This window comes from Megalobrama amblycephala, linkage group LG16, assembly GCF_018812025.1.
Source record: "Megalobrama amblycephala isolate DHTTF-2021 linkage group LG16, ASM1881202v1, whole genome shotgun sequence".
NCBI lineage: Eukaryota > Metazoa > Chordata > Actinopteri > Cypriniformes > Xenocyprididae > Megalobrama > Megalobrama amblycephala.
This window is the reverse complement of record NC_063059.1, coordinates 18341950-18366902: the sequence shown is the minus strand read 5'-3', so window position 1 is coordinate 18366902 and position 24953 is coordinate 18341950. Positions and strand designations below refer to the sequence as shown.

The following is a 24953-nucleotide window of genomic DNA, read 5'->3' as shown; positions in this document are numbered from 1 at the left end:
AAAAAGTAATTCGGTTTAACCAAAATTTCAGAATGACGATATTTTCAAACAATGCTAACAGGCTGATATCTAGCTAACCTGCAAAAGGACAATCAAACATTTTATATTTAGTGCAAGTTTTTAAAATATTACAACATTTTCCATGTTTTATAGCGGTTGTACCGAATGACCTGATGTTTCGGGACATGCATGTGAGCGAGTGAAAACATGAATTTTTCAAATAGTTAAGAGAGAGTTAGTTACTTTGCTTCATGACCATGTGGTCCTTTGCAGGTGTCTGAATGATGTCACATCCTGTCACATGATACTGACTTCTACACATAATATTAAAGGTGCCCTCGAATGAAAAATTGAATTTATCTTGGCATTGTTAAATAACAAGAGTTCAGTACATGGAAATGACATACAGTGAGTCTCAAACTCCATTGTTTCCTCCTTCTTATATAAATCTCATTTGTTTAAAAGACCTCCGAAAAACAGGCGAATCTCAACATAACACCGACTGTTACATAACAGTCGGGGTGTACGCCCCCAATATTTGCATATGCCAGCCCACGTTTCCAACATTATAAAATGCATTAGACAAGGGCAGCCAGTATTAACGTCTGGATGTGCACAACCAAATCATCAGACTAGGTAAGCAAGCAAGAACAATAGCGAAAAATGGCAGATGGAGCAATAATAACTGACATGATCCATGATAACATGATATTTTTAGTGATATTTGTAAACTGTCTTTCTAAATGTTTCGTTAGCATGTTGTTAATGTACTGTTAAATGTGGTTAAAGTTACCATCGGTTATTACTGTATTCACAGAGACAAGAGAGCCGTCGCTATTTTCATTTTTAAACACTTGCAGTCTGTATAATGCATAAAACACAACTCCATTCTTTATAAATCTCTCCAACAGTGTAGCATTAGCCGTTAGCCACGGAGCACTATCAAACTCATTCAAAATCAGAAGTAAACAATATAACACAATACTCACATAATCCGACGCATGCATGACGAACACTTTGTAAAGATCCATTTTGAGGGTTATATTAGCTGTGTAAACTTTGTTAAGGCACTGTTCAAGGCAAGCGCGAGCTCTGTGGGCGTGGACCACAGGATTTAAAGGGGCCGCAGCATAAAATCGGTGCGTTTATAATGATGCCCCAAAATCGGCAGTTAAAAAAATTAATAAAAAAAAATCTATGGGGTATTTTGATCTGAAACTTCACAGACACATTCAGGGGACACCTTAGACTTATATTACATCTTTTAAAAACATAATCTAGGGCACCTTAAATATCCTTTTTGCACTATGTTTATATATGATGCTATAAAATCATGCCAGAATAAAATATATATTCATTTATTTCATTTTAAGATAATTTAATCACAAATGAAGTGGCTGTATTGGCCTTTGGATGGTTAAACCGAATGACCTTTTGACATTTCAAAATATTTAAAATACCTTTATATGTAGCAAAATATAATTAAACCTTAAACCTAAGTGATCTAGTTGTACTTTTGATGTCATATCTTTGTTTTTTATTATTATTAAGAACAAAAAAAAAAAAGTCACATCATTGACCCATATATATATATATATATATATATATATATATATATATATATATATATATATATATATATATATATAGCCTATATATATATAGCCTATATATATATATATATATATATAGCCTATATATATATATATATATATACAGTACTGTTAATGTGTTTTTCTAGGAAAAAAATCCACTTATAATTTACAGTGAAATCAGTAAAGCATGTTCCCCTAATTCCCTGAATGACACATCAAATTTGATTATATTTTATCTAAATAATAATTATACATGTTTTCCCCTTAGTTTTGTTATTTAGATTTTTGTTAAAACTGTACACATCTATATGTTTACCCAAACTCACTTTCACAAGGGTGTTAAAAAAAAAAAAAAAAAAAAAAAAAATACTATTCCTATTTTGTTCCTTAATTTTCATTGGTACATTTTTTTAACCATTAACATTTTAGCTAGTATACTTTAGGCCTATAGATTATTTTAAAATAATTTTCTGCTAAGCATCTGGTGGAGGCAAAAAGAAAGAAAAACAAAAAAACAAAACAAAAAAAGAAATCTGACTTTAAAATCATTGCAAGTCACTCTAAATAACGGACAAAGATATTAAATGAGATCCTCAACACTTTGCACACTGCAGTCATCCTCCTCTTTCTCGTATTCTACTCTTGTCTCCTTTTTTACCTGCTGGTCCCCTGGCATTTCAGTATCTTGACACAAAGATATCTTTGTGCTCCAAGCAGTCACAAAGTGCTCAGAGTTTCGGCATCAAGTTCCCTCATCAGGGAAGAACAACAAGGGCACATTGAACGGATTATACTTCTTGCTCTCCTCCAATACCATCGGTGCAAACAGAACGAGAGAGGGAGGGAGGGAAGACAGGTGTGCTCAGTCTGTAATGAACTCAGTATTATAGGATCAGAGTAAGACAGGCATGGATTACGTCTGTTTTCATTAGTATTAACATCATTGCTTGTGTTTCAAATAAAAGACCAAGTCTGTGAAAGCGTTTGGGACTGTTCCTCAAACTTCAGGACGTGGTTTCTACATTATTCATTGTAAGGACATGTTAAAATCTACCTTTTCTCTCATAGCTGTACATTTCGCCACTTGAAGCTCTCTTTATCTGTCACTCGCTCCCTTTTTCCTCTGTCTTTCCCTCAGAACCAATCCGTCGTTAGCGGGAGGAGTCCCAACAGTGGACCTGAGGGACGGATAGCAGTGTTTCACGAGTTCAGCGGAGCGTTTGACGACTCCAATAGTCCGAGGTCCGGTGGGGGGCTTATCGGGGAGGTCGACTCCGGTACAAGCGAGCGACATGCTCCCTCCTCAGAGAATCTCGTGCCGAGAGCGGAGAGCATTTCACTGGCGGACCGCCTCACCATGGACCACGTAAGTGAACTCTTTAGGATTTTACAATATAGAAGCTTGATTATAAGATTTTCCTCAGAAATACTCTTACTTACTGTCTTCTTCTTGGGGAATTGTGAGTTTAAGTGACATTTAAACGATCGTGTCGTGTGAGAGCGCTACAATTTCCCGCTGGATGCCCGAGCTGCGCTGGATTAATAGCGCTCGCCTCTCTCCATCTCTCATGCACGAGCCTGATAAATTATTCCGGCGCGAATGATGCGTTCCTCCTGAAATTCCTCACCGCTCAGTTTACTGGGTTTCAACGAAGCGAGTCGAGTTTCATTCTGTCTCATTCAAATAGGAATGTCAGAGTTCTTTCATGTCATGATGGATATTAAAAACATGTTAAAACATTAAATATATCCTACGTTTTCAAGTTGCTCTAATATACCCTATTTAATCACCTAGAACTGTATGTGTGTGAATACAGATTCTATAAAAAAGTGTGGGTATATATTGCCCATTCCTTCATATCAAAACCAGACTTCAGTTCTGTTAGCCTATAGTCTATTAATTTAGCCTATAGTCTGCTTGAGAAAACAGTTAATTGGGTTCGACTTTACGTTAAAGGATCATGTTGCTGTTGGTTAGGTTTAGCAAGTGTATTATACACTTCAAAATTAAAAAAAAAAAAAAAAAGATTCTTGAGACACATTTGGAGTTTCTAAGATCCCTCTGTAGAACCTCTATGAAACCATTCAAAGTGTAAGCCTAGTTCCCTGAGAAACTTACTAAATAAAACCCATACGTTTTAAGTAAAACCCATTATGTTCATCATAAAAGGAAGATTTTGAGGCACTTGAAACTGGTATTTAAGTTCCCATTGTACACTACAAAAGCAGAGGCACCAGAAATCTCATGTTACTTAAGTGAATTGGCAAATTACTTGAAGTCAAATGGAAACTTTGATCTAAAGTGTTACCCGTTTATTTACGGGTGTGTTTTGTGTGCATATGTGGTATAAACGTGACAAGAGAAGAAGTTGAACTCTCCATTCCAGATGTTTCTGTGGCCAGAGGGAATGTGAGAGGTTTTGTTAAAGAGTTTTAATTTTTTCCTCATGTTTGCATGTGTTTTTGTCTCTGCCTGTGTGACCACAGCCATCACCAAATCATTGTTATGAGAGAGAGAAAACAACAACAACAAAATAATGACGGTATTGTGTTGCTTATAGGTCAAAACATGTTGATTCTATTAAGTACTAAACATGCTTATATTGTATAAAACTTAATATAAGTCTTAATACGCAAGTCATTGCTTATGTTTACATGCACTTGTTCAAGAGTTCATTTAATCTTTTAGAGAGAAAAATACAGGCTGTTCTCATTATAGGAGTTCAAGCATGCCATAAGAATTGTTTAAAGATGTTAAAGACTTCTTTATTCATCTTTTGATTAACTAAATGCACATGGCATGTTCCTTGCAGACATGTTTATGTATGGTTCTTATAAAGCTTTATTTCACATATTTTTGAAAATATGTTTAACTTTGCTATTTTCAAAAAGGGTCCAAATTTGGGCAACAAAATTGTATTTACTGTAAGCTAATGCATGAACCTTAAACTGGATCTCTTGTGCTTTGTGTTGAAGACACAAAAAAATAAATTAGGCAAAAAGGCCTAGTCGTTTGCCATAAGCTGTGAAGTCAGCTAATCATATTTTAGGATGTATAAACAAAGCTGTCAAAGTTTTTCATGTTAACGCAGAAAACCACTCTTGTACTGTACTGCCTTTTGTGAATTGAATTGGTTCTTGAAGAGTTTTGCTGGAGTTTAGAACTTCAGGACTGCTGTTTCAGCATAGTGTGGTTTCCTTGGTTATAGGCAAAACATTCTCAATCTCATTATCTCTCTCTGTCTCTCTTTTTGTGTGTGTGTGTGTGTGTGACTTGATGAAAGTGCAGTCAATGATAGCAACAGTCTAATTCTAACCTGGAAAATGACTGGCTGTAATTCATTTATGCTGATCTGTAACATGACTCAAACCAAACAAATTATGCTGTGGTCAAATAAAAACACAGAAGGAGGCAAGAAGGGAGAGAAAAAGAGAAGGAGGAGACTACAGTGCTTAAATTTATGCCCTCTAAGGAACACATTCTTTTCCCATTTTGCAACCTGCCAATTGAACTGCAATGGAAAACGAACACTCACAAAGGTGAAACCATGACAAATGCAGACCTTTAAGAAAAGGGGCAACCTGTGGGACACAAACATCAAGCTGAAAACAGCTCACTTTTGAAATGTAAGGAATTATTATTTATATGTAGCATGACATAAACACTTTTTATAGTGTGTATATAAATAATGTTATAATTTTTTTGCTATTGTAAAGATATCATGCCAATAAACATCTTGAAATTTGAGAAAGAGTGTGAGCTGAATCTTAATCCAACCCCTAACAATGCTTTGGTCTGCTAAAATAAAATAACTATCTTCCGGTAAAACGGCCATACGATTCAACTTACATCTAAAGTGTAACTTATGCATCGTACTACTTGTACTATGCTACGCCATGAAGTACTACGCTATGGTCGTTTTGCCAGAAGCTAGTTATTATTAAAGTGTTAAATATGGATATATTCTTACACATTTGTTGCATTGCTTCACTTCAGAAGGCCTTTGTTAACCCCCAGGAGCCGTGTGGAGTATGTTTATGAGGGATGGATGCACTTTCTTGAGCTTCAAACTGGTGGTAACTGCTTATAAAGCTTGGAAGCGTCAGGGTGTATTCGTCTAAAAGAAGAAAGTCATATACACCTAAGATGGCTTGAGGGTGAGCAAATCATGGGGTAATTTTCATTTTGGGGTGAATTAATCCTTTAAATCCTCCAGTGGTTTAAATCCTCACTGGTTCTCGGGGTGAATGGTGTCTGCTGCATAATCCATGTTTTTTGGGTCTGGTATTCTGTCAGTGCAGGAGAGGATAAAAAGAGGTGGAAGCAGCTATACTTTATATGTAGTTCCAAACGTAGGTTTGGGAGGAACCTAAACATTCGATCCTGTCAATCATCATTACGAGTGTATTTAAGCAGCAGTCACTACGTCATCCCAGCGACAATTCTTCCAGCATCCCTCCTCCTCCCCATCTCCTCCTATTTTTCTTATTCTCCCTCTACGCAGTATCTGTTATAGGGGGGTTTAACTCTAAGCTCAAGCTGAGCCTTGGGTTCGAGCCTCCTTCGAGGACAGCAAGCCAAGTTTGTTTTACCATTAACCATTTAGACTGAATGGGCAGGCGAACTTGTGAAAAAATAAAAAATAAAATAAATTTTATATATATATATATATATATATATATATATATATATATATATATATATATATGCAGGAGCTAAAACAAAGACAATACCAGACAAAAGACAATGGACGCTCAGGGCAAAATGGATATAGCAGCTAATAAACTAAAAGAAAACAGTTGTGTAACTAATCAAAAACCATGGCAACCAATGATGAACGAGAACATGGACAGAAACAGGGACAGAAACCCAGGAAAACGGGTAAATGCAAACTAGAAGTCCATAGAACAGAATTCTAAACCTGACAAATATGGTGTGCTGCAACCGACGGTGACTCTTATTACTTACCATTTAGATGCTCTTTACCCAGAGTGTTATGGTACACTAAACCCTGAGACACTCCTTTGTCGCTAGATCCTGAGATAAATGGCATATTCAATGGTGCAATTGTTATATTACTGTGATGCCTTTACAATGTTTGCGTCACTGACCACATTGGTTAATGATATGTTTAATTTATATAGCGCCTTTCCCCGACTCAAGGATGCTTTACAGGGTAAAATATATATATATTTATTATATATAAATATTTGGGTTAGTCTACTACCCAAGTTGGTCTACTTTGGGTTAGTCTACTACTACCCAACTCCACTCTATTTTCAGATGATCTCCCACGCTGCTTAAATTCTCACATTTATACTTGACCTTATCTTTTATTAAAAGAGTATTCAGCTAAGCTGTATGTGCACGTATACATTCACTTTGTCTCTTTGTGTGTTTACAGGTGTTTGAGAGTCACGTGTTGCAGTCGACTGCGGTTTATGTGGTTCACTCTGATGGTCCTGACTGTCCTCTGCGTAGCGCTGCAGATGCTGGGAGTGGTCCGACAAGCCAGGTTATGCATGTTTTATGAAAAACTTTGCAGTAACTTTGGCTATATGAATCCAGATACATTTGAAAACTGTGATCCAAAAATACACAAAAAGACTTCACAAAGTAATATAAGTAAGTCTATACGAATACATTTTTAAATGCTACTTAAAAATAGTCACACATTCCGTGGATCTTATATCCACTGGCAGGCTGCTCCATAACATTGGAACCTTCACTGCAAAAGCTCTGTCAACTTTTGTTCTATATCTGGATCTTGGAACAGCCAACAAACCACGACTAGAAGGTCTGAGAAATCCAACTGTTTAATGAGGTCTTAAAAGTTCCACTAAATACTCAGGTGCCAAACCACGTAGTGCTTTATGTCAATAATAATATCTTAAAATCAATTAGGAAGTGAACTGGTAACCAATGTAATGAAGCTAAAACTGGAGTAATATGAATAAAAGACCAAGTTTGTGTCAGTAATCTAGCAGTGACATTTTGTACTAACTGAAGCTGTGATAAAGTGTGTTGATTTAAAGTAGAAAACAGCATTTCAAAAATCCAGACGAGATTAAATAAAAGCATGAATAAGCTTCTCTGTGTCTTTAAAACTGAAAATATTTCTGCAGTAAGGTAATAGGTTTAATAGGTTTCTGTTCTATGGTTTTCTCTAAATCCTAAGTGAATTTTTTTTTTTAAATATTGTTTTCATTCTCAACCTCCATGAATTGTTTAGCTACTGCATTTTCTATTACTTTTGAAATAAAGGGTATTTTAGAGATGAGTCTAGACATTACCAACTGCAGGATCTAATGAGAGCTTCAGAAGTGGTTGAACTGTCACAATCTTAAGGTCCTCTGGGACACGTCCAGGCACAAGAGAGCTATTCACTATACACAACAGAATTGGACCTGAAGTCTCAATACCTTCCTTAAACAGTCTTATAGGAACCACATCTGTATGACAACTGGAAGGCTTCAGCTGCTGAACAAATTCATGAAGATCCTGTTCTGATATATGTGAAAAAGAATCCAACAACACCTCCCTACAACCTGATTGTTCAACACAATGAACTGAAGAAGTAACTGACACCCTTATGTTAGTGACATTATCCAAATATATATATATGTATATTAGGGCTTGCATAGACTAGTCGAGTAGTCGAGAGATCGACTACTTCAACCACTAGTCGGCGCTGTCGGAAACAATCAACTACTTGAGCGTGCATTAACCATTAATGAATTAAAAAAGAGATATGTCACAATATTGTAAATCTTTCCATTTTAAACCAAGAAGGGGAGCCAATTGATATCACACAATAAGTAATGTGCAAACTTTGCGCAAGAGTTATGCCGGTAAAAGCTTAACCTCGGTCAGTAGGCTATTCAAAGTGACAGTAAAAAGTGACGGAGCTGTCTGACGCTGCATTAACAGCATATTCTCTCAGAGATGAATTTCAACATAATATGCTGATAACGGTATATAACTGTCTCAATTTATTCCATTATTTTTCTTGTGGCCCGTATATAGTGAAATAAATGAGAATAATAGTATTTCGTGTTAGGTTGTATTTTTTAAGTCGGTGCTTGAAGTAGTTCTTCATTTTCATTGATGACTGCAGTCAGTGTTAGTAATTTTAATTATAGGACTATAATTCATTGTATAATAGACCTAAAAAATTTTTAAAAACATTTTCAAAGAGGAGCTATCTTTTATTATCCTCACAGCGCATCAGTTATGTGGTGATGCGCTATGAAATTATTGCGGGGCAAATTTATTAATATTAATATTAATTTAATAATAAAAGTAGGCTAATCTAATAGTAATAATAATAGACAAGAAGAATGTAACAGGCCTACATTAATTGGAAATGCCAAATCCTCTTAATAATGCCAATATTTGCTGCTTTTGACAATATCTCTGGCTATCGTCTATACATGATCATCATCTGTTGACGCAACCTGGGTTATCGCGGGTTTATTTGGCTTCACTCTGTTACATGAAAATTAAAATATGTAATGTCATAATTATAATGTTTTGAGAGTTTACTTATAATTGCTGCATTAGGCTATGAATTAATAAAGATTTATTGATAAGAACTATTTCATGTCTTTACATTTACAGTAGCATGAACCACGAGTAGTACTCAAGTATTGTTTTGATAAGAAAACTACTAGCAGAAATCAGTAGTCGTGCAACCCCTAAAATATATATATATATATATATATATATATATATATATATATATATATATATATATATATATATATACAGTGGGTACGGAAAGTATTTAGACCCCCTTAAATTTTTCACTCTTTGTTATTTTGCAGCCATTTGCTAAAATCATTTAAGTTCATGTTTTTTCCTCGTTAATGTACACACAGCACCCCATATTGACAGAAAAACACAGAATTGTTGACATTTTTGCAGATTTATTAAAAAAGAAAAACTGAAATATCACATGGTCCTAAGTATTCAGACCCTTTGCTCAGTATTTAGTAGAAGCACCCTTTTGATCTAAAACAGCCATCAGTCTTTTTGGGAAAGATGCAACAATTTTTTCACACCTGGATTTGGGGATCCTCTGCCATTCCTCCTTGCAGATCCTCTCCAGTTCTGTCAGGTTGGATGGTAAACGTTGGTGGACAGCCATTTTTATGTCTCTCCAGAGATGCTCAATTGGGTTTAAGTCAGGGCTCTGGCTGGGCCATTCAAGAACAGTCACGGAGTTGCATAGGCGTAATTTGCGGATGGGACGGGTGGGACATGTCCCCACCACTTTTTGAAAGGGTCGACATTGTCCCCACCACTTTTTGAAACATCTCACGGATATCTAATACAAAATAAACTCCTCTAGTTGATTATCAATTTGTGTTAATAATAGGCGATTTGGCGATGTGTTGTTTTTGAAATCATGTTGAGTGCTCGTTGTCACTGTTATTAGAGGCGCGTGCAACAGGGTTCTCGGCGCTCGTGCACACCCCCCCCCCCACACACACATACACATTCTTGTCCCACCCACTTTTTAAAACAAAGTTACGCCACTGCGGAGATGTTGTGAAGCCACTCCTTCGTTATTTTAGCTGTGTGCTTAGGGTCATTGTCTTGTTGGAAGGTAAACCTTCAGCCCAGTCTGAGGTCCTGAGCACTCTGGAGAAGGTTTTCGTCCAGGACATCCCAGTACTTGGCCGCATTCATCTTTCCCTCGATCTGTGCCTTGCCACAGTTCTGTCTCTGAGCTCTTCAGGCAGTTCCTTTGACCTCATGATTCTCATTTGCTCTGACATGCACTGTGAGCTGTAAGGTCTTATATAGACAGGTGTGTGGCTTTTCTAATCAAGTCCAATCAGTATAATCAAACACAGCTGGACTCAAATGAAGGTGTAGAACCATCTCAAGGATGATCAGAAGAAATGGACAGCACCTGAGTTAAATATATGAGTGTCACAGCAAAGGGTCTGAATACTTAGGACCATGTGATATTTCAGTTTTCTTTTTTAATAAATCTGCAAAAATGTCAACAATTCTGTGTTTTTCTGTCAATATGGGGTGATGTGTGTACATTAATGAGGAAAAAAAAATGAACTTAACTTGATTTTAGCAAATGGCTGCAATATAACAAAGAGTGAAAAATTTAAGGGGGTCTGAATACTTTCCGTACCCACTGTATATATATATATATATATATATATATATATATATATATATATATATATATATATATGTGACCCGTCACGGAATCCAGGGACACAAGTCGGCAGCACAACTCTCGAGCAAAATGAGAAAGAAGCATTTTTTTTTTCAAAATTGGTGATTTTCGTTTTTTTGCAGAATCTGTTAGTTGAGATCATGAAGAAGCCTTTCCGTGTTTGAGATAGCAGTATTGGTATATTTAAAAGCGTACATTTTGAGGTCGAAATAGGCTTGTTTTTCGGAGATTCTAGCACGCAGTAGGGGCGTGTCATTGTCTGTGTGTATTTCCATACTGGGAAGCGTGGCTACTTATTATGCAGCGCTCTGGCCGGCTCTAGCTGATATCAAAATTCAATGAAGAACCGTGGCCGTTACACCGAAAATGTTTTGAAGTACTTCTTCGACAAGCCGGATGCTTATGAACAAGCGCTCACTGATTCTGAAGACGATCTGAGCGACGATGAAAGCGGCATAATAAGACATTACCTCTCTGGAGTCGGGTAACGCGCCGGCGCGTTTTGCAGGTTTTTTTTCACATTACAGCAAAACAGACTTAAAATACTCCATCATATTTTGTCATAGAGACATAAGTAATATATATCAATTGAAACTATAGAATGTCTTCTTTTATTTGTGTACACTCAGAGTAAAAACAAAATGTTGTGCTTTTTGAAAAATAAAGAAAACATGATGCGTGATCTCTCATCTCCCTCTGAACGAAGTCCAATCTGATAGTTCTCAGAAAATGAACTGTAACTTAGTGAATACTAATCATAAAAAAATTATACTTATGTCTGAAAAAACGTTGAAATGTCAAGTTTTAAAATGTGTAAGTCAAATCGAAAACAAACCTTCTGTGTTTATGTAATCTGTATGAAAAGAGAGCCATGTCAGAAGTCCGTGATTCAGCTCATTATCCGCTAATGCGGCCACGGCCACGGAGCCAGCGCTATTCAGACGCAAATTCAGTCAATACATGCATTCATCGCCTCAATCGTGTATTTATTGTCTTGAAAAGTGTTTTGAATAGCCATAGTTAGCGATCTCTGGCCTCTGTTAGTCCAGTTATTTCCTGGATTGCCTATTCTTCTTTAACAGGCTTCTCAGGTGAGAACATTTCATTTCATGATTAGTGACCAAAATGATCACGGTTATCACAGAATCCTGTTCAAAAAGTCAATTCACCAAGTTTTATGTGGAAAACCAGCAAATAAAAAATAAAATTAGCATCAATATGTACTTTTTCTTTACATAAACATTAAAATAATAACATTAAAAATGATGGGCAGATTTTAAAGGAGTGTCTTGCAACATGTTATCTACAATGCACAAGTTCAAATAGAGTTTTGACAAAAAAGTCACATATTTCAGCCTCTAAATCATTTTTATAAAAGTAAAAAAAAAAAAATTACTGACATTTACAATGCACATTAACCTTTATTATTAATAGTATGCGGTCCATGCAGCTTTACAGGGGGTATGGCTTATCTAAATGAGATGTAAATGAGCCCTATTGTCACTCCCAGCAGGTGAGAACAGGTGAGAACTGCACAAACTTTAAAGGGGTTTTTCTCCCTCTTGAGCTTTCTTGATTGCCTACCTTCAAATGGCCACAACTTCTCCAAATATTATCAGATTTCCATGTGTCACACATCGTTGGAAAGCTTGGAGACTGCACTTTCAGAATCTGTGAATAAAATGCCCCAAAATGCCCCAAAACCGACTTGTGTCCCTACTTTCCGTGACTGGTCACATATATATATAAAATCGGACATTATGAATAAAAAAAGCTGCATTATGGCAGTTAGTAGTTATTCATTTTGAGAAACAGTCAGATCTTGCAGCCTTAACCGTCTTATTAAAATGCGCTAAAAGACCCTTCAGATGCTCAAAATGAACAAGAAGTTTTGTTGATTTCCATACACGTTCTGACTTCCTGCACTCTCCTAAATTATGAATATTTTCATTCATCTAAGGTGCTTGATTTCCTCCTGACCTTGTCCTTATTTTGACTGGAGCATTCAATCTAATGTTGAAGAACATAAATTATTAAAATATTTTAACTGATCTGCTGTAGAAGCATCATAAGCCCAGTTATCAGAACATTTTCTTATGATTCTCTGCAATTAATGGAATATCAAAAACAATACTTTTATGACCTGACACAAAAATCTGTTTTATTCTCAAATTACTCTGCATTAGTCCAAGAGTAAAAAACAAATCCAGCATATGACCATGACTATGTGTAAATATTAAAACATCATAAATTAAACAACTGGGTAGTATTTAAAAATTCATCCTCCACATGATCATCAGCTCTGTCTACATAATTAAAATCCCCAATAATCATCTTAGTTGACGACTAAATCGGAGAGCATTTCAGAAAATTAATTCCTGAAAATTAGGGGGATGATATATCACACAACAAAGTGCTCTTTATCTAATACCTTAAAATAAAGTACTTCAAATAAATAATAAAAAAATAGCGACACTTTGCTCAGAACATATAAAACTATCTTTAAAAGCACAGCAGTGCCTTCACCACGACCACTTAGCTTTGGCTTACTAAAATTATTATAATGAGGAGGGCATATTTCACAATTTTGGCTCTGCTCTTTATCCTTATCCTTTTTATAAAAAAAAAAAAAAAATCTAGTTCCAGGGATAAAATAAAATTATTCAAAATAAACATTTTATTAGACAATGATCTCTGACATGAAGAATGACAGTAACACGTAAAACCACAAAGGCTGTCTCACTATTGAGTCTCCAATAATCACAGTGTCTCTGGGCCTAGTAGAGTTATTATTTAAAGAGACTCAAATATCTACTACTCCAGTATGATTACAGGTGAAAAAAACAACAACAACAAAAAAAACGGTCATGGCGGTGGAGTAGATTTCCTTCAATTTTTCCAGTGGTGCTGAAACATCCAAGAACCCTCAACCAAGCTAGCAGGTGTAAAAGATATTCAAATGTATCCGTTGACTGAACACGCCATCTTTAGAATCGTAAACAGGTGTACTGAACCCACCAGCATTATTCCAACCAGCCTCAGTTTCTTTCTGTCTAGCAGATTGGGCTGCCTCTTCAAGAACTCGTGAATTTGATTCTCTAGTTGCTTCAACTCAACCTTAATGTCACTATATTCTGACTCAACAACTCCCATACAATCTGCATTCACCATGAGTTCTTTATTAAGCATCGATCTCTCAAACTCTCTGCTATCGTGAGACACCAACATAATTCCAATTATTTTGTAATAATCGTAATATACAATTCCCCTCATGTTCTCTGTAGGACAGCAATTTTCTGTCATTTTTTGCAGAAAAGTAATATGAAGATTAATATGTAACATTTATTTTAAACAACACTATGAAAATGGATAGCAGGCACAACAATTCCTGTAAAATTTTAGATATCTATGGCTACAATATGCGTCACATGACTAAACATGGTTCAGTGTTTTTGAATACCTCCAGTTCCCTTTCGTGGGAACTATCGACGCTACGTCAATGACGTGATGGGAACCCTCTGTATTTTGTGTTCGTGAAGCACCTCTGTATCTAACCAATGAGATAACGTGACGTCAGAGGCGGGTGACGTCACGGACCAGGAAGCTATAAAGCATATCCGGAAACAGAGAACGCTAGCTTCTGTTGTCTTCAGCAAGCGCTATCTGTTATCTTGTATGTCTTATTTGGTGTTGTCTGTCTGTTTATATATACACACAGTGATCTCTTCGTCCGAGGACAAGAGTTTCTAAGCACTATTAAGACACATTATTACGAGAAAATGGCGGAAAGTGAAGTAGCGGCCAAGCAGCAGTTTGTCAAGTGTGTGCATCCCTGCATTCATTTTATATCTGGTGGGGACACACATGAGATGTGCGTTATTTGTATGGGAGTTGAGCATGCACAGGCAGCTCTCGAGGGGGCTGTCTGTGTACACTGTGACAGGCTCACTCTCAGAGTGCTGAGGTCGCGCCGCGCACTCTTCGAGGAGAGTGCCGCGGCAGCGAGTGTTCCCCGCGGATCGGGTCCCGCTGCAGCCGAGGCTCAGCGGAGGCTCCATTCGTGGGGTTCACAGATGGATCTGGTGGAGAGGGTTGAGACGGGCTCTGCCTTATCTCTTCCCTTACCTGCCAGACCCAGTGTCTCTCCTTTGGTGGCGGAAGCACGCGCTGTGGTTTCTTCCCCCCGAAGAGAGACACCGGCACTCAATGTATCTTCCTCCGAGGAGGTTGATGCAGAGAGTGTTGAAGCTAGGGTTGAGGAACCGCCATCCTCTTCCCCTGCACATGAGGAGCTGCTGGAGGTTGTGACCAGGGCAGTCGCTAAGTTAAAAATAGACTGGCCCGCGGAGAGAAGCGACAGTAAGCAAAAGAGTAAACTTGATGAGCGCTTTCTCCCCGCACGGTCACAACCACAGCGTCGGGGTCTGCCGTTTTTCTCCGACCTCCACACCGAGGTGTCGAGGTCGTGGGAGAAACCAGTACAATATCGTGTTTTCAGCCCCCAAACATGAGTTTATAGCAATATACTGGGGCTGAAACACAGCGGCTATGGGGCGATGCCTCAGGTTGAAGAGACGCTTGCGGGCTATCTCTCGCCTGAGTCTGCATCGTCCCTCAAGACCCCGACATTACCCACTAAGCCTCTCAGAACAACATCGGGCTTGGTGGGTAAGGCTTATTCGGCAGCAGGTCAGGCTGCAGCTTGCCTCCATACTATGGCTATATTGCAAGCTTACCAGGCTGACGTGCTGGGGGAGATTGATGATAGCGGGGAAGCTACGTTTGAGTCGATTCAAGAGCTAAGGAAAGCAACTGATTTAGCTCTCTGGGCCACCAAGGAAACGGCCAAGTCAATCGGCCGTTCCATGGCAGCTTTGGTGGCCACGGAGAGGCATTTATGGCTCAATCTATCTGATATCAAAGAGAAAGATAAAAACATCCTCATGGATGCGCCGCTGTCTCCTGAGGGCCTCTTCGGCGACGCAGTATCATCTGTCGTCGAGAGGTTCCAGGAGACAAGAAAACAATCTGCGGCCTTCCAGAGTTTTCTTCCCCGCCGAACTCCCCCCGAGGCTGCTGGGCGGGGGCAACCTCGGCCGATAGCCAGCTCCTCAGCTCATAGAGAGCAACAGAAGACCAGTGTGGCCACCCGGGCTCCCCCGCAGAAAGCTTGGGGACCGGGGCGGTCAACACAGGTGAGGCCTCCCGGGGGCAGGGCGGATCTGAGGACCGTCATTGTGTCCCGGAAGGTCTCGAAAAAGAAGTCCTGACGCCAGGTGCTCAGGGCCGACGAGGGCAGTCCCCTCCGGAGGGTTTCGGTTGACGAGAGATCTATCAGCCACTCCTCTTCGGTGCCCTCAGGGGGCCATTCTGCCAACCCTGCCACCCAGTGTGCTTCAGGGCGCAGAGGTTCCCACCGATCCTCCGAGGAGGGTCGGTTCGCACTTGATTCCCCTATCTGCCGGTGCGCCGCTTCAGATAGACGAGCCAAGTGCTCAAAAAACACCAGAGACCAGTCTCGAGAGGCTGGTACCCTTAGTAGAATATTTGGAAGAATGGAAACGTCTCCCGAACATTTCAAATTGGGTGCTGCTCATGATAGAACAGGGTTACAAAATTCAATTCAATTATCATCCGCCCGGGTTCAACGGGGTTCTTCCCACAGTGGTGACCCCAGAGCAGTCTCTGGTTATGGAACAAGAGGTTATGACGCTTTTGCGAAAAGGAGCTATAGAGAGGGTTCCTCCTCCCAGCAAAATGTCAGGATTTTACAGCCGTTATTTCATTGTTCCAAAGAAGGATGGAGGGTTGCGTCCGATCATAGATTTACGTGTGCTAAATCGATCTGTAAAAAAGCTGAAGTTCAAGATGCTTACACTCAGACAGATCCGAGGACTGGTTTGTGGCGATAGATCTGAAAGATGCTTATTTTCATGTATCCATTCATCCTTCACACAGGAAGTTCCTCAGATTTGCTTTCGGGGGCGAAGCATATCAATACAGGGTACTTCCGTTCGGCCTATCTCTATCACCCCGCACGTTCACAAAGTGCGTGGATGCAGCTCTGGCTCCGCTGAGACTCCAGGGCATCCGCGTGCTGAACTATATAGACGACTGGTTGATAATAGCTCAAACAGAACATCTGGCAGTCCAACATCGAGATGTTGTTCTGTCACACATGAAAAAGCTTGGGCTGAGGCTCAACGCCAAAAAGAGTGTGCTGATTCCGAGTCAAGTTGCCAATTATTTGGGGGTAATTTGGGATTCTACCAAAATGAGGGCACGTCTATCTCATGCCCGTGTGGATTCCATTCTCGGGGCAGTAAATGGGGTGAAGTTAGGCCAGTCACTCACTGTGAAACAATTTCAGAGGTTGTTGGGTCTGATGGCAGCTGCGTCCAAAGTGATAACTTTTGGCCTGCTGCACATGAGACCCTTACAGTGGTGGCTCAGGACCAAGGGGTTTTCTCCGAGGGGAAATCCTTTTCGCATGATCAAAGTCACGCGGCGATGCCTTCGTGCTCTGTTCATGTGGAAAAAGCCTTGGTTCCTGTCCCAGGGACCCATGCTGGGAACTTCTTGTCGTCGCGTAATGCTTACGACAGATGCATCCCTCACGGGCTGGGGGGCGATCATGAGTGGTCACTCAGCTCAAGGTCTATGGGAGGACCATCAGCTCTCCTGGCACATAAATCGGCTGGAGATGATGGCGGTGTTTCATGCATTAAGACACTTCCTCCCAGACCTGAGGGGCCATCATGTGTTGGTCCGCACGGACAACACGTCGGTGGTCTCTTACATAAACCATCAGGGGGGTCTGCGGTCTCGCCACTTATGCAAACTGGCCCGTCGGATCCTCCTGTGTGCCCAAGGAAAGCTTCTATCAGTAAAAGCAACATATATTCCAGGGTATCTGAATGTGGGGGCGGACACCCTGTCGAGACAGGGTCCGAGACCGGGGGAATGGAAGCTCCACACCGGGAGTTCTGGCAAAGGTTCGCCAGGAGAAAGCCGATCTAATATTAGTGGCCCCGTACTGGCCGACCAGAGTATGGTTCGCAGATCTAATATCTCTTCTTCACGGCTCCCCCATGGAGCTACCTCTCCGACAGGATCTTCTGTCTCAAGCGGGCGGCACGATTTTCCATCCTCGCCCAGAAATGTGGAAACTGTGGGCCTGGCCCCTGAGGGGGCAAGGCTCATAGAGGCTGGTCTTCCAACCGAGGTTGTGGAGACCATCCTTCAGTCCAGAGCTCCCTCCACGAGGAAGCTGTATATGTATAAGTGGAAGTTATTTACTACTTGGTGTAGTCAACATAATGTGGACCCTGTCCATGGTCCTTTGAATTCTGTACTTCAATTTCTCCAAGGAAAGTTTTCCGAATGTTTAACGCATTCTACACTAAAGGTGTATATTGCAGCTATCTCAGCATATCATGCTCCTATTGGGGGTGTCTCGGTGGGCCGAGACCCCTTGGTAATTCGCTTCCTCCGTGGTGCATTGAGGATGAGGCCAGTAGTACGTTCTAGGACTCCAGCATGGGATCTTACTATAGTGTTGCAAGGGTTAGCTGAGGCACCCTTTGAACCCATAGAAGAAGTGTCGGACAAGTTCCTAACACTAAAGACCATATTTCTTCTTGCAATTTCATCTCTAAAAAGAATAGGAGATTTACAAGCACTTTCAGTGGCTCCTTCATGTCTGGAATTTGCCCCTGGCATGGTTAAAGCGTTTCTGCATACTCGACCTGGCTACATGCCTAAGGTCCCTACTAATATATCAGGTCCTATCGTACTCCAGGCCTACTGTCCTCCTCCATTCGAAAATATGGATCAGGAAAAACGGAATCTGCTATGTCCAGTTAGGGCATTGGATGCTTATGTCCACAGAGCTGCCCTGTGGCGTAAAACTGATCAGTTATTTGTTTGTTACGGATCCTCTAAAAAAGGGGCCCCTGCGTCCAAGCAGAGAATGAGCAAGTGGGTAGTCGAGGCTATCTCACTGGCATATAAAGCAGCTGGACATGCGTGTCCACTCTTTGTCCGTGCTCACTCCACTAGGGGGATGGCCGCTTCCAAAGCGTTAGTCTCTGGTGTATCATTGGATAATATTTGCAATGCAGCTGGATGGTCTTCCCAGCATACGTTTATAAGGTTTTATAACCTAGATGTAGTCTCTGCTCCAGGTGCTGTAGCTCTACAAGACAATAGACAGGTACCTGGAGATACGGCGTAGTTGGGATAGCGTTCCCATCACGTCATTGACGTAGCGTCGATAGTTCCCACGAAAGGGAACGTCTCGGGTTACAGATGTAACCCTGGTTCCCTGAGTAAGGGAACGAGACGCTACGTCACGTCGCCGTCCCCCCAGCATACCTGTGAGCGTTTGCTTCAGACTATTCCAGAAGCTAGCGTTCTCTGTTTCCGGATATGCTTTATAGCTTCCTGGTCCGTGACGTCACCCGCCTCTGACGTCACGTTATCTCATTGGTTAGATACAGAGGTGCTTCACGAACACAAAATACAGAGGGTTCCCATCACGTCAATGACGTAGCGTCTCGTTCCCTTACTCAGGGAACCAGGGTTACATCTGTAACCCGAGACGTTTCACAGTCCATACTACAATGTGAAAATAATATACAATTTCATATCAACTTAAAAGAGCATCTATAAAAAGCTCAGTTTTCATGGGAAAAAATGGCATCTCAATGTAAACGTAAGGCTAAAATGTAGAGAAAAAGATGAATTTTCAAATGTATCTGGATTGATGTATACATAGCCTTATACATAGAAAATTATCTTTTCAACTCAGATTTAACAGCTTGCATTGGATAATATTTCCGTTAAAGGCAATATACCATAAAATATTACTGATTTGTGTAGGTTCCATAAGGATCAACATCTAAAATGTACTGTCACTTTCTCTTTCAGGAGCTCCAAGGTTTTGAAACTTGTGAGTGAACAGCTGGTCAGAATGCCTGGGGAGATCCATAGACCCATGAAACGTAAAGACTGGGAAAACCTAGAAAGCCTTTGGGCTGTCTCAACAACCATCATTGAGGAACCAGTCAACCAACACTCTTTCATACAGAGAAGAGACAAAAGCGAAAACCCTCATTCAGAAGAGGAACGGGAGCAAGTCTTGGAGGTTGCAAGAAAAAAGTTTACTAGCACTACCAAAGCAGTTCCACCAATGGAGGCAAACAAACTCTTGACTGACCAAGTGGCTAAACTATTTCCGCACCAGCCGCAGAGGCCAGTTATCACCAAAAATAACCATGAAATTCAAAAACCACCAGAGTCTGATGACAATACTGATAAATATACAGTAAAATCACAAGCTGTCACGTGTCAACCCAAAAACCACATTGTCTTCCTCAAGACTCACAAGACTGCCAGCAGCACCATATTGAACATTCTCTATCGTTATGGAGACAGCCATAACTTGACATTTGCCTTGCCGCTGAACATGCACAGCCAGTTATTTTACCCAGCATTCTTTGCAGCACACTTTGTGGAGGGTGTCAGGACTCGAAGCGTGAAAGAGTTCCACATCCTGTGCAATCACATGAGATTCAGTTCACAAGAGGTCAGTCCAAAGGGCACTTTACTTCCAATTTAGAGATGTACCAAAGCATGCACCCTAAAGTTGTTGCAGGATTAGATGAATAAAAGAATGATTCATGATATTTAAAGTGAAGGGTTTGAACAGAAGCCCTAAAATGCTGTGGATAGGGAAGAAATGAATCAAATAAATACTGCATAATATAAAATAAAAATAGTGGAATAGTAAATAAAGAGAATGTAATCACTTTTTATTTGGTGTTTGTCTGGTTTTTGCAGCACAAGATTAAAAACATATGCAGTGTATTTGGTCGCTGTTTTTGAGAACAGATAGACTCCAAATAAAAAGTAATGCCTTTTTTATTTCACTTTTTTTTTTACTATTCTTTATTTATAATGTCATATTTATTTGGCCTTAGATTAAGCAACTTTTTAGAGTTTGCAATTTTGTCGAGACTCGCTTTGGTCTGAATGCAATCCTGAATGTGAGCAGACCACTTAGCAAGCACATAAATCATTTGAAACAACTGACTATTTTAATTTTCAAGAGGAAGACGAAGCACCCAGTGCTAGATGGAGGTAGGCAGGTGCAGATCCAAATGATTTAGAAGACATTTGCACTGATTGCATGGAGATTACGTTCTGTGATGGAACTTCATTTAAGCAGGATATGTTTATGAGTCTGAGACAAAGAGCAAGAGGTCAAAATTTCATCAAATTGTACATTTTTATTTGTAAGTTAGTCACAAACAGTGTTGGAAATCTAAAAAAAAAAATTATTCATAAGTTCATACTGTATATCTTTTTGACATTCAGGTGAGAAAGTTGATGCCTAAGGACACATTCTACTTCTCCATTCTTCGGAATCCGGTGGCAATGATGGAATCCCTGTTTGTTTACTACAAAGCGATCCCAGCATTCCGTGTTGTCAAAAGCCTTGAGGAGTTCCTGATCCAGGGTGGGCGGAGCTACAACGCTTCTGTGCCTAATAACCACTATGCCCGTAACATTTTGACCTTTGACTTTGGTCTGGATAATACAGCACCTGAGAACGACACAGAGCTGGACAGACGTAGCGCCGAGGTCATTGCTGCCGTGGAACGCGACTTTCCGCTGATCCTCATCTCAGAGTATTTCGATGAATCACTGGTGCTTCTAAAACACGCCCTCTGCTGGTCACTGGATGATGTTTCATCTTTCCGCCTCAACAGTCGCAGTGAACGCTCTCGCCGACCCTTAAGTGCAGAGACCACAGAGCGGGTAAAACAGTGGAATTCACTAGACTGGCGATTGTACCAACACTTTAATGCCACTTTCTGGAAACGCATAGACTCTACACTCGGACATATGAAGCTCCAAGAGGAAGTAGAGCTTCTGAGGGCAAAGAGGATGAAGCTTGAGCAAATGTGTTTACAGGAAGGAGGGGCAGTTGATCCTGTGAAGGTTCAGGATTCATCATTAAAGCCATTTCAGTATGGTGCAGCAGTTATTCAAGGTTATAACCTCCGACTGGGATTAAATAATGACACTCGTCGGCTTTGTCAGAGGTTGATTACACCTGAACTGCAGTATACATCAGCCTTGTACACCAAACAGTTCCCTCAGCTGGCAGCCGCACGTGCCGCTGCTGCAAAAAAGATCGCAGCCTCCAGAAACATTGCAACGCACAGAGCTGTTAAGCGCAATATCGAAACAAATGCGCACGTAGCAGTGACAAACAATACCTCACACAACAATACAAATATAGCCATTGCGGATAAACATAGCTTAAACATTTTAGCTAATTCTGTTGTTCATAGTGAGAGACAAGACAATTTTGATGTTCACAGTGTAACAAAACAGTATAAGAATAAAGAAATAAAAGGAAACTCAGAGAAACATACCACACAAAAACACTTTATAAACTCAAAGGTACCACAAGAATCTGCTTTGTTGTGATGAATCAATTGATGAAAACTCAAAGGAGCAGTCAGAAATTAATATATTAAGGAGATTTCACGTTGCAAAAAAGGTCAGTGTTGTATCGTAATTAGTGTAGTGATGTATGAAGCATAGCTCACACAGAAGTCACTTTCAAACCAAGCAGCTTTCTGTCTGTCAAAGCGGGAGAAATCTGCGTAAACTTTTTCGCCCTCACGCTTGACTCCTGATCACATAGATTCCAATTGAAATAACTGGATTTAAATGACTGCGAAATTTCTCAGAGTAACAGTCAGTGCCGTCCCAAGCATGGTGCGAGGCCAAGTGTGAGTTAGAGGAAGCGAGGCCCTCCTCGGGCGGTCAGTAAGCATTCCCCACAGACAGGAATGGCGACAAACTAAACATTTTTTTTAAATATCCATATCTGATCTAAGTATTCATTAGGGCCCAAGGAAAATTATTAAAATATTGTTTCTGCATATGAATGACATCCATTAGCAAAACCATGTCTGATACTTGATCATTTTGGTTCTTAAAATATCACAGGATATGATTATATGGTGTGAGACAATAACATGTCTTGCTTCCCTTGATTGCACTTTCTATTCTGATAAGAATCACCTTTTTTTTTTTTTTTTGAAAATGACTTTCCATTTTAGACCGGGTTATAGAGCCTGTTCAGCTGTTTTATGTGTTTTGGAAAATGCAAACCTTTCTGTACCACACTGGCTAAATATGACTCTAAACCCAATGGTTCAGGTTTCCATTATGAGTCAGAAGTTTATATAACAAGAATAAAGTATGTGTTTGACCTTTGCAAAAGTATGAATCCAGCTGAACAAGGTTTTTGTTGTAGCGCTAATTGGAAATTGAACTGTGACAGCAGTGTTGTAAATAACTTGGAATATATACATAATCTTTCTAAATCCAGCTATTTATTTGGTACCATGTGGCTTTCAAATAGATTTGTTGTTACATATGACATTGGAGAAAGTAGAAAATATGTCACTGACAATTTCAGACTCATGAATGAATCAGAGCCTAATGCAAAATACATTGAATGGATCTTTTTTAGTGCTATTTGCGACATTCCAGTGTCTTTCTGAGCTGTCTCAGAAATACAGCGGCCTCTAAAAGTATTTTGACACTAAGGACACAAACTTAAAAATGCATGAGTTTGTCAGTGCTGTGGCATATTGTGCACATGCTCAGGACAAATAGCTCTCGGCTCAGGTTTGAGTCTGATCTGGGTCATGTCTTGATCCCATTTTCTCTTTCTCTCATCTACATTTTGCTGTCCTATAAATTAAGGCCCAAAAATGAGCAGAATGTATGAACTTCATTGTATTAGATAAAAATATCAAATCCGCAAACAAAACTTCTCAGAATTAATTGGTGTTGATGTGATTTTTATGAAGTTCAGTTTACATATACTCTTAAATAAAGGTTACAAAAGGGGAGTGAACAGTTCTTTAAAGAACCATGTTTTTGTTAGTGTGAAGAACTTTTTTAATAATCTTAATAATCTGGAGAACATTTTTCAACTATAAACATCCTTTTGGGTAATGGAAAGGTTCCATGGATGTAAAAGGTTCTTCAGGAAACCATCAATGCCAATAAAGAACCTTTATTTTCAAGAATGTATTATGTGGCTACATGTCGTCAAAATACTTGTTTGTTCACACCAAGAATGATAATGACAAAGATATACAGTAGTTCTAAACATCAGCCTGAAAATTTAGTCTTAACCCTATTCCTACCCCTAAACCTAATGCTACCCATAACTTATCCCTAAAATCAGAGGGGAAAGATAGGTGAATAACATTTATGTAGAAGCACCTAACTCTGGTTGCAAGCCTAAACTTGACATAAACGATAAACTTGTCCCTCAAATCAGATTGGTTGATTGGAATGTTGTTCCAGGATCAACAAAGATGTTGATCCAGGAACATGTCTTACTTGGCAAAATCACGGTGCACAATAACGGCACAGAGAAATGTTGTTGGAATCACTTTCAGAATTTTTTTTTTTTTTCAGAACATGAACGATAAAATCATTGACAGCCAATCAAAATCCATCCTGCTTTTAAGAGCTTGAGCATTTAAAGTGGCAGATGACAAAACTGCAGCTCGCGCTTAGAATAAACAATGATATTGTGTGCTGGTGTGGATGCTAATATAGTTATCTTTATAGTTATCGTTCTTGTGAACGGGCCTTAAAGGTATAGTTCACCCAAAAATGAAAATTCTGTCATCATTTACTCACCCATGTTGTTCCAAAGTCGTTCATCTCTGAAACACAAATGTAGATATTTTTAATAAAATCTGAGTGATTTCTGTCCCTCCATTGACAGTCTACACAACTACCACTTTGACGCTTCAAAAAGTTCATAAAAAGTTTATGAAACGAATCCATATGAATTGAGCAGTTTAGTCCAGATTTTCTGAAGAGACTCAATCACTTTATGTGATGAACAGAATTTAGGCTTTTATTCCCATTTAAACATTGATCAGTGAACATAAACAGAAGCTCAACTGAACCTGCTTGATGCACGAGAACAAACCTCTTGCAGAAGCTCAAACGTGCTGCGTAACACAAAAGAATGAATATGGATTAGTTTTATGATCTTTTTATGAACTTTTTGAAGCTTTAAAGTGCTATTTACGTA

At 39.6% G+C, this 24953-nt stretch overlaps 1 protein-coding gene across 2 annotated transcripts; it reads left to right on the top strand.

The window, feature by feature from the left end:
- Positions 1 to 1974: 1974 nt before the first annotated feature.
- On the top strand, positions 1975 to 24141 carry gal3st2 (galactose-3-O-sulfotransferase 2). Of its 2 annotated transcripts, XM_048161567.1 has the most exons (5): positions 1975 to 2627; positions 2734 to 2961; positions 7001 to 7111; positions 19733 to 20390; positions 21182 to 24141. In XM_048161567.1, the coding sequence occupies exons 2-5, from the start codon at positions 2888 to 2890 to the stop codon at positions 22301 to 22303; spliced, it is 1965 nt and encodes a 654-aa protein (XP_048017524.1). In that variant the 5' UTR covers positions 1975 to 2627; positions 2734 to 2887; the 3' UTR covers positions 22304 to 24141. The 2 variants fall into 2 exon arrangements, with proteins under 2 accessions (XP_048017524.1, XP_048017525.1); XM_048161568.1 differs by lacking the exons at positions 1975 to 2627; positions 2734 to 2961 and adding an exon at positions 5697 to 5753.
- The last annotated feature ends 812 nt before the right edge of the window (positions 24142 to 24953 follow it).

Coding starts and splice junctions, on each gene's coding strand:
- gal3st2 (XM_048161567.1), top strand. CDS start 2,888: ATGCTCCCTCCTCAGAGAATCTCGTGCCGAGAGCGGAGAGCATTTCAC. Junction 2,962..7,000: donor ACCGCCTCACCATGGACCAC/GTAAGTGAACTC, acceptor GTGTGTTTACAG/GTGTTTGAGAGTCACGTGTT. Junction 7,112..19,732: donor GGAGTGGTCCGACAAGCCAG/GTTATGCATGTT, acceptor TTTCTCTTTCAG/GAGCTCCAAGGTTTTGAAAC.